Genomic DNA, 10,134 nt, shown 5'->3' on the forward strand with positions numbered 1-10,134 from the left:
GGAATGGGAATGAGAATCATTGATTGTCATTGTTAATGTTTGGATTATAGGAATAAGAATACAAATAAGGGAATGAATCCTTGAAATTGGGTAATGACTCATTCCCATGTATCTCCTATTCAATGAGTCATTACCCTATTTTCATCAATCAAAATATTTCCTTATTCCAAAAATACTCTTGACCTAAAATTAAAATTTTCTCCCTTAATTATTTTTCCTTTCATATCACTTTTCTCTCCTTGTTCTCTTTCATCATATTTTCTATCTCATCATTTTATCGCACACTTTCTCTCTCCTTAATATCTCCTATCACACTCTCTTTCTTCTTTTTTCTCATTACACTTTCTCTCTCATCATATTTTCTCTCTCCTCAATCTCTTCCATCACACTCTCTTCCTTTTTTTTTCTCATCATACTTTCTCTCTCCTCAATCTCTCCCATCATACTCTTTTTTTTCTTTTTTTCTCATCACACTTTCTCTCTCCTCAATCTTTCTTGTCACACTCCCTCCTTTTTTTCCTCAACACACTTTCTCTTTCATCATACTTTCTCTTTCCTCAATCTCTCCCATCACACTCACTGTTCTCTTTTTTTTCATCACACTTTCTCTCTCACCGTACTTTCTCTCTCCTCAATCTCTCTCATCACACACTCTCTCCTCTTTTTTCATTATATTTTTTCTCTCTTCATCTCTCCCATCATACTTTCTCTCACATCATATTTTCTCTCTCATCATGCTCTCTCCTATTACACTCTCTTTTATCATTTTCTCTCATCACACTTTCTCTCTCTTCATTCTTTCTCATCACACTTTCTCTCTCATCATACTTTCTCTCTCATCATTCTCTTTTATCATATTTTTCTCTCACATTCATCTTTCTCTCACATCTATTTTTTTCTCTTATTTTTCTTTAAGGGTAAAAAAGAAAATTTTGATTTATTTCGATAGAAAATATGCAAGTAACCAAACATTACTTTTAAGTATGATATCCATGATCATATCCATTCCCATTCCACAATACAATGATTCCCATTCCGATTCCTATTCCTAGGAAAGAACTAAGCGCCCCCTTAATGGGTCTCTAGATCACACAGAGAAGGAAAAAATACAAAAAAATTTTCAAGTGCCACAATTAATGTATCATATTTATACTATCTCAGAAAATATGCTACACAAATTAATAAACTATTTTCCCAGCAAACAGATGAACTTATAATGAAAGTTTCCAGCTTTATTAAACTTCTACGTACGATATATATATATACTTGATCGATAGTGATTTGAGAATGATTAAAAACTAAAGAAAAGGAAAAAAAGAGATGAAGAACAGAATTTGATCAAGGGAATTAAAATGATACCTGATCTGTTCCGATCTCTTCCCAATCGATCCATGATTGAAAATTTAGGGAGAGGTGCTTTCAGTGCACGTACGTACTTTGAAATTACAAGGATTTAATTCTATCTGTATGAAGAGGAGAAGAGTGGTCTTTCAAATGCAAATCTAGATCTAATCGAATTCGTAGGAAAGGAAGAGAGAGATTTGGGGGGAATCGATGGTCGTGAGGAGATCAGATCGAGCAACGAATGGACCAATTTTGATATGTAATTTTTCTTGTAATCCTAACTTTCGATGTGCAGTTCATTTTTCTTTATCCAATCATATCATTTTTCGCATCCAATTCCAATCGCACAATATTGTTAAAATTGTTATCATGTGATTAAAAAATTACGGATTCAAATTCTGAAAACAACCTCTTGTAAAAAATAGAATAAAGTCAGGTACAATAAATTCTTTTCTAAGATCTGCATGACCGGAACTTCATGCATCAGAATGTTTATTATTATTATTATTATTATTATTATTATTATTATTGATGAGATGCCCAATCACGCATTTGCAGTTAAATCTATATTTAATCCATAAATACAAGTCACTGATATATCGAAAGCTTATGTTCAGACATTCGCTAGCTGCGGCCACACCGTGAGCTAGCTCCCGAACAAGTGGACTACGTACTTAGTGAGCTCGAAGCTAGGCGGGCGCGGCGAGCTCGCGGCCAGGCGTCGGGAAACTCCAAATTCACCCGTTTCGCTTTAGAAAATCACATGCATTCAGCTGACAACAGTCGATACATAATACATAATATAAAGAGTGCATATATCCGTCCTCAAATATATATAATTAAACAGTCGATGAGTTTGGAGGAAATTCCTGAAATATACCAATTACGTAAAATCTGGAAAACAATGTGTTTATTTTGAAAGTAGTTACCTTGGTGTGTGTTTCGCATTTGCAATATGCGAAATTTAATAGGTTTCATATTCTGCAAATGCGAAACTAATGAAAATCACAGACATGCTACGATATTTGGTATTTATATCGTGGTAATTACAAAATGTCCTAGCAAATATCGATATTTGCTCTGTAGTTACCTGAACACAAGAATGCTACGATATTTGCTCTGTGGCGAGCTTTCCTATTAAAACTAAGAATTTTTTTGCTTCAAAAGCATTGATTTCGCATTCGTTAAATGCGAAAGCAATAGTTTCGCATTTGCTAAATGCGAAACCAATGCTTTAAAAGACCAAAAAATTCTTAGTGTAGATGTTTTCGCATTTGCTGCTTTCTGCTCCAAAACTAAGGATTTTTTTTTTTATTTGCTAAATGCGAAACCAATGTTGTTGCCATAAACAATAAAATTCTTATTGTAAATGCTTTCGCATTTGTTATTTTATGCTCCAAGAACTAAGGATTTTCTCTTTTTTTGTTTGCGAACTGCGAAACCAATGCTTTTGCAGCAAACCAACTTGTTCACCCAAATTCTCAGAGAAAAATACGGGCTATAGCGACATCCGACTTATTCACTTATTTAGTTCAACAAGACAAATAAAATCATTGAATTTTTACCGTGTAACTTCGCAACCATTAGTCAACAATGCATAATAAATCGCTTACCTCAGTTGAACAATATAAGAAACAGAAATCAATACTATTATCCAACTGAAACATCTGACAATCAAGTAAAAGTACAAACCAAAAATACTAAAATCATACAAAAAAAAATAAGTTTTTTCTTTTTAAATTTTGTATGGAAATAAAGTGGCCATCCAAAGGATTTCACAACATTTTCACATATCTAGGAGCTCATGCTTGAAGATGGATCCATCATCTCATCTGAATTGTTGCTCATGAACTATCGAGCTCCAACTCACTTGGCCCCTTCCAAAGGTGATGTTTTTAGTTGTTTCTATGCAGTTCATAAACTAACATCTAATTTCATATGATCCAGCTTTGGTGATGTAACGAACCCATTCAACTGTGTTATAACCACTTTTCTCCCATACCTGCCTAAACATAAATGCTAATAATTAGAAAAATAAATAATTCGAGTGTTACAAATTATGGGATTGAAATATTTCAAAGATGTACCTTCAGAAAGCGGACCCGCAGACCTGATGCAGTGAACATTGGTACCTAAGAATAAAGCATAAACACACATGAACACATGATATGATACGCATTTATATGAAACAAAAGACAAATGATAGTGTGAGAAGCTGGACAAAATAAATATATAGAGCCTCTCTATAGTCCTGTAGAGACTTCATCCATAGCCATTCATTTTAATGTTGGGAATTTCAACCTTCCATATATAATACCTTGATTTGATGGAATCCTATATTAAAAAGCAGATAGTACATTAAGCAAACAAATTCTATTTGGAGCTGGAATGAATTCTATCTATTTGGAGCAGATAGTACATTAAGCTCCTAGAATTCCTCAGCAACTTTCTTACAGAATCAGAACATTAACCACATAAGAACATTTGCACCTCAACAACTTCCAAGAATTCCTCAGCTTCATCAATATTTGAAACCAAATTTCTTACAGAGTAAAACAATCAGCAACTTGCACATAATATTTACAATCAGTAACTGCACATAATATCTACAACAACTGCACATAATATCTACAATCAGCAACTGCACATAATTCATATTCCATCACACCAAAAAGAAATCCATATCCGGCCATCAAAAAATCCATCAAACACACTACACATGAATTTATCCTTCTAACACATTAATGCAAAATCTGCACAGATAATCCGCTACACTAAGGAATGCTTCATGAAGCCAAAACATGATGCACACATATTTAATATCCTGAGAAAATCTAAAGTTAGTCTTATACAACTTAAGAGATACACTACTACTAATTGAAACCATCCAACATAAGTTAGTCTTTTCTCATAATACACTATTGTCCAAATAAAATTTACATTTTGCTAAGTAATAATTAGTGCCCCATCCCTAGCCTCCCATGTGTACCGCAACCAATATGTTTTACTGTTCTTTTTTGTTTGCGTAGAGCTATGGGGAGATCACCATGATGTTCAACGGTAATGTCATTTTGCTCATCCAGCTCATTATCATTTACTTGCAATTGACTAGATCCACCATTGTGTGCATTATCATTGGTTATGCCAGAATCAAGTGTTTGATCAAAAAGGTGAATTGGAGTAATAGGCGATGGACAAACTGTGGGGGTCTGGGTTGGTAATGTAGTATCAGAGTGACTACCATGTTCCAAATTACTTGAAGAACCTCCAAGACCAATATTTGAAAAATGAGATTGAGTAGGTTGAGTTCGGCATCTCCTACCACCTTGTCTTCCCCGCTGAATATTTCTTGGTTCTTTATGAATCTGTTGTGTAAGTGAACTTTGGTGATCAACTTGTTCAAGTACATGCGAATGCCTAATATCCAAACGTTGTTGTCCTCTGGCTTGGTGCATGTAGTGGCTAGCTATGTCTCGAATTTGTGCAAAATATCCAGCATGCTTAGCATCACTGATCGCCATCAAGTCTAATGATGTGTAGAACACTCGGCACATGCCATCCATCTAAATATATACATAGATGAATTAGTTAGTATGAACATAATAAATGCAAATTAATAGGTACTACTAAAAATTTCATATTGGAAAAAAAAATACCAAATACTCAGTAGTCTCTCCATCACCCTGAAAGCCATTAGAAGAAAATCGTTGACTCGGATTTGTAATGTATATAACTGTCCGCTGCCAATACCAAGACATATATTCTACAGAGGCATGCATTGGATCATTCACTAACTCGCCATTTTCAACATGGTTAAGTGAATCACGCCAATGATCAATATATTGTTGATGTGTCTCTATCCAATTAGTGTTGGCTCTACCACTGCGTGTCATTTTATGCAATGCAACATGTTTATCTAACAGGCGAGGAATAGGGATCGGTTGATGCATACCAAATTGTCGTAAGACTCTGTTTGGTAAGTGAGCTTCAACAATCTCCCAACATATCAAATAGGTGACAGATCTCCAACATGCTCGACCTCTTGTACAATACGAAGGCAATAATTCAAGAACATGTTCTTCATACGGTAGCCAGATAAACTGAAAAGGATAAGAAACCCATCCAGAAATAGCAAGTTTAAGAATAAACTTAAATTGTTTACACTACCTGGTTTAAACAATCTGTAATATAGCAAGTTTAAGAAATAAACTTTGACAAATGTTAATATTAAGAAGTTATTCCTTGGTAATAATATTATCATGTGAGGAATAATATTTTCTTAATATTATTACCAGGAGAGCCAGGTTCTTATGTTAATATTAAAGGAATAGCGTATAATGTGCTGTAAACATAATAACATAATAACCTGGTAATATTATTACCAATTATAGCATATAATATGCTAATAATATTGTTACCTGGTTATAACCAGGTGAGCAGGTGAGCGAGGTTTACAGCATATAAGCTATAACCTGGTAATAGGTCCAATAGCTTATTTCTTTAACCAATAGCTTCTTATCCTGCGTGTCATTTTATGTTTACAGCATATTATCTTCGATTCCTTGTAACTTTCGAATATAGCATATTATCGTTTAAGAATAAAAAACATATAGCATATTATCATTCATTTATACCTGATTAGGTTGTAGACTGGCGAATGCATCTCGATAGGCAGGCAAAACATGCATCGGAACTCTAGTCACTCCAAACTCCACATTCCACCTTAAATATATATGGATGGAAGATTATTAAACTTAACACTGCATATATAAAAAAATATAAATAAATAATTTAATCCATTGTATTGAAGTAAACGAACCTCGATCCATAAGGGCGAGTGAAATCGACTTCATCAGTGCGTCGGATGGGTTGAATGGTGGGTAACCGTTCCCAAGCCCACAACTAAAAGAAAATAATATATTTTAAAAGAATTACAATATAATACAAGATATCATTAAGCTATATTCAATTACCTGCAATAATACTAGCGGACCACATATCTCATTCGCCTTTGAATATGACGCTTTGCACAAACGTCTATATAAACAGGCCAAAATAGCACTCCCCCAACTCATAGAAGCACTAACAGACATATCAACCAAATTGATGAGGTGATGCATGTACACAGTGCTACCAGATAAATCAGATAACAAATTACCACCCAACAAATACAAAATATAGACTCTCGCCCGTTGAATACATGATTCATCTGATGCATTCTCAGGTAGAGGCTTGCAGATGATATCATACAAACACCTTAGTAGTATTCGATTATTTGATATGGCACCATCCGGAGGAGTAAAACCCATCATAGTCTCACATATATCTATCCACTGCTCTAATGATTTGTTCATATCAGCAGCACACACAGGAGATCCTATAACTTGGAGGCCCCACAAAACCTCAACATCCTGTAGGGTAATTGTCGCCTCACCAATAGGGAAATGAAAAGTATGAGTTTCTGGACGCCATCGCTCCACTAGAGCAGTAATAAGACCATGATCGAGTTGGATATATCCACACCGAATGACACCCTCAAACCCAGCTTCTTGTATGTGATGCATTACACGCTGTGGTATATTATCAACATGTCTCCAAAAACTACTATCACATCTTCTTACTTTAAGTGGGTCATCCTTGATTTTCCTATAAAATAGATCCGAAGATCTATGCTCTTTGTGTAAGAATAGCAAGTCTGGTATCAATGGGCCTGGATTTAAATTATAAACTGGAGGTGATGTCATTTTAAACACCCTGCAAAATTTAAAAATTAATTAAATAGTATTTAATTTATTTACTGCAGCATAAAGAACTGACATTAAACAAACAATATTCGTAACAAAAAAAAAACAAATAAAGACAAAAGTACAAAGTCTTATATCACAGCAACACCAGAAAATAGAGTATAAATAAAGTTGTACAAGGTTTCAAATCCCAAATAACATAAATGTATTTGACTTACTGAGATACAATACAAAATATTAATTCCCATCACATGGTATTCACTTACTGAGATACATTATATTAAAAAAACATCAACTATCGACTTCATTATCAACCCTGGGGTGTGTATTTTGACAATTTCTCCTGTTGTGGCCAGTTTGGTGGCATCTTCCACATCTACGGGGTTCATCAGGGTGCCTCATATCCATCTCGTTTTGTATTCGACTTTCACGTCTCCGACCCCGTCCATGATTGATCAATCTTGAGTAATCTGCTTGAATCTCCCAACCTGGATTTGTCCAATAATCCTTATGATGAATAGGATAAAACTTGCCAGAATATTGTGCCATGTAAGTCTTTGTGGTGTGAACTTCATCCACAAGGTCAATAGCATTATCCCCTCTATGTCGGCAAACAGCAATTGCATGTGAACATGGAAATCTATGCATCTGCCACTTTCCACATGTGCAATCTTTTTCATAGTAAAGAACCGTGTGTACATGACCACATTTACCATTCAATTGTCTTCTTGTTACAATCTTGTACACTCCATCTGTATAGTTAAACTCATCAATGTGATGTCCTTGTGCATGTCTTTCAGCCTCCATGAATTTGCTCCAATGATGTGGCGGGAGGGCTGTATTACAATGATGGGCTACCTGTTTATACCTTTGAAAAAGTTGAACAGTTCTATGAAATGACAAATCAATACATGCCTTAATTGGCAACAATCTAGCCCCTCGCAAAACATTGTTCAAACTCTCAGAAGTGTTTGTTGTAAGACATCCCCATCGATGGTTACCATCGTAAGCAAGACTCCACCGCCTTATGCCAATATCTCTCAAATACTGCCATGCTGTTGGATCAAGTGCCCTAATCTGTCTCCTAAATCTGTTGAATTTCCGTCTTTGAGTAGTACTGCCAATAGCCCAACAATAATGTTTCAAAGTGACATTCTTAAACTTTGTCATGAAATTACTTCGAACATGTCGAAGGCAAAATCTATGATATGCAATTGGTTCCTTCCATTCCTCTAAATTTGACATAGCATGAATAATTCCATGGTGTCTATCAGAAATAACACATAATTGTCTATCTTGTGCCACATAATACCTGAATTGTTCAAAAAACCAACACCAACTAGCTATAGTCTCCTCATCTACTATAGCATAAGCAACAGGTAATATGCGATTGTTTGCATCCTTAGAAACAGCTATAAGCATCTTTCCCTTATAAGCCCCTCGTAAATGTGTACCATCAACACTGATAACCGGCCTACACATGTGGAATGCATCAATTGCTGGTCCAAATGCCCAAAATATATATTTGAAGACTTTCACATTTTCAGTGCTACTTGGGTGATGATGCCAGTTAACAATAGTATTGGGATTAGAATGCTCTAAGGCTGCAATATACGAAGGTAGCCCAGCAAAATTACTTTCCCAATTTCCATAAACAATCTCTATGGCTTTTCTCCTCCCATGCCATGCCTTCTTGTATGAAATATCAACATGCAATGATTGTTTAATATCAGCTTGGACATTTTTTACAGGATATCCAGGGTTCACCTCAATTTGATGAATAATGTGAGACGCAATGATAGCTGAAGTTAAATTTCTATTATTATTGCCACTGATGGAGCCAAGACAATTGTGCATATTTACCCATCGAGTGATTTGCCACATCTTATGCGTCTTCTTATGAACTGCACGAATACACCAAAGACACGGTGACCTATAATTCTCAGGCCCAGTGTTAGAATCTATGTCTGACGGCGCCACTTTGCATTTTGCAACCCATTTGTTGATTCTGCTTTCAACTACCTTAAACTCCCGATTTTGACTGATAGACCATAATGTCACGGCTTTCCGCAGTTGAGACTTGCTGTCAAATAGCATTCCTAGCCGAATTTGATTTTTTGATTCACTCCAAATATCAATATGAACTGCATCTTCTCGATCTACATTGTCATCATCATTTTCCTCCCCTATATCATTCATGAAGTGCATCACCCTTTCATTATATGGTGGAATCTCACCACAATTAAGATGAGTATCACAATCACCATCATCAGGAGAGTCATCATCCATAGGAATGCTCAAAATGTCCCCACTATCTTCAGAAGATTGAGAATATTCACTACTCCGTGCCTCATCATCCAACTGCACCTCCGGTGGCAATGGAAAAGGAATCATGGTATCATACATTGGAGATTCTACATGAGGAAGCTCAACAAAATCTTGAGATGGTAACGGAGGACCCATATTGATGTTTTCACCTACAGTCATCTGAATTGTAGGTTTAGATATCAAACTTGGTACATAATTCAGTTCAACAAATCCATTAGAAGATCCAACATGAGACATTGATCCCATAAAATTATTAAGAAGTGCAACCATGCTCGTGTGTTCGGTTGGCAATAATTCTTCCTGTTGGATCGAACTTTGCGGAATTTCTTCCATCTCAACATAGATGTCACCCAAAAATCTGCAATTGTCTGGGCCAAATAGAATAAAATTTGTAATGACTTATCATTTGTAATAAGGGTGGATCTGGATTTCCCATTTTGTTCATAATCCAAGATAATATTCAGCTTAAAATGTTTTCTATCCACACCAACTTGTTGACAAATCTCATCTACCAGCTCGTCGTAACTCAATTTATGTTCAATCACTATGGTAGCGTTAGAGATAGACTGTCCATGCTTAATTGAATCATTCTCATATTCAATCTTAGCTCCCCAAAACAAGCTCACAGGAATTGGACGTTCTAAAACCATACTAATAAGCCAAACAACCCTAATTAAATGGTATATGCAATACATCAGTACATTACCATATGAACTAT

The 10,134-nt window shown here is 35.4% G+C and overlaps 2 protein-coding genes across 2 annotated transcripts; both read right to left on the reverse strand.

The window, feature by feature from the left end:
• Positions 1-4,301: 4,301 nt before the first annotated feature.
• LOC121995233 (serine/threonine-protein phosphatase 7 long form homolog) lies at positions 4,302-7,083 on the reverse strand. Its single transcript, XM_042549022.1, has 5 exons — positions 6,318-7,083; positions 6,164-6,246; positions 5,979-6,066; positions 5,001-5,444; positions 4,302-4,907 (listed from the first exon to the last, which is right to left on the reverse strand). Exons 1-5 carry the CDS (start codon positions 6,906-6,908, stop codon positions 4,302-4,304), a joined length of 1,812 nt encoding a protein of 603 aa, XP_042404956.1. The 5' UTR covers positions 6,909-7,083.
• Positions 7,084-7,379: 296 nt separating this feature from the next.
• Positions 7,380-9,686, reverse strand: LOC121995234. Its single transcript, XM_042549023.1, has one exon. The coding sequence runs from the start codon at positions 9,684-9,686 to the stop codon at positions 7,380-7,382; it is 2,307 nt and encodes a 768-aa protein (XP_042404957.1).
• Positions 9,687-10,134: the final 448 nt, after the last annotated feature.

This window comes from Zingiber officinale, chromosome 6A, assembly GCF_018446385.1.
Source record: "Zingiber officinale cultivar Zhangliang chromosome 6A, Zo_v1.1, whole genome shotgun sequence".
NCBI classification, from domain to species: domain Eukaryota; kingdom Viridiplantae; phylum Streptophyta; class Magnoliopsida; order Zingiberales; family Zingiberaceae; genus Zingiber; species Zingiber officinale.

Bases quoted from the DNA above. Each gene is read 5' to 3' on its own strand.
- LOC121995233 (XM_042549022.1), bottom strand. From the start codon at position 6,908: ATGCATCACATACAAGAAGCTGGGTTTGAGGGTGTCATTCGGTGTGGA. The intron at 5,445-5,978 runs GTATAAATGAAT...TATCCTTTTCAG, and splicing joins CCAGTCTACAACCTAATCAG to TTTATCTGGCTACCGTATGA. The intron at 4,908-5,000 runs GTATTTTTTTTT...GTATATATTTAG, and splicing joins GAGAGACTACTGAGTATTTG to ATGGATGGCATGTGCCGAGT.
- LOC121995234 (XM_042549023.1), bottom strand. From the start codon at position 9,686: ATGGTTGCACTTCTTAATAATTTTATGGGATCAATGTCTCATGTTGGA.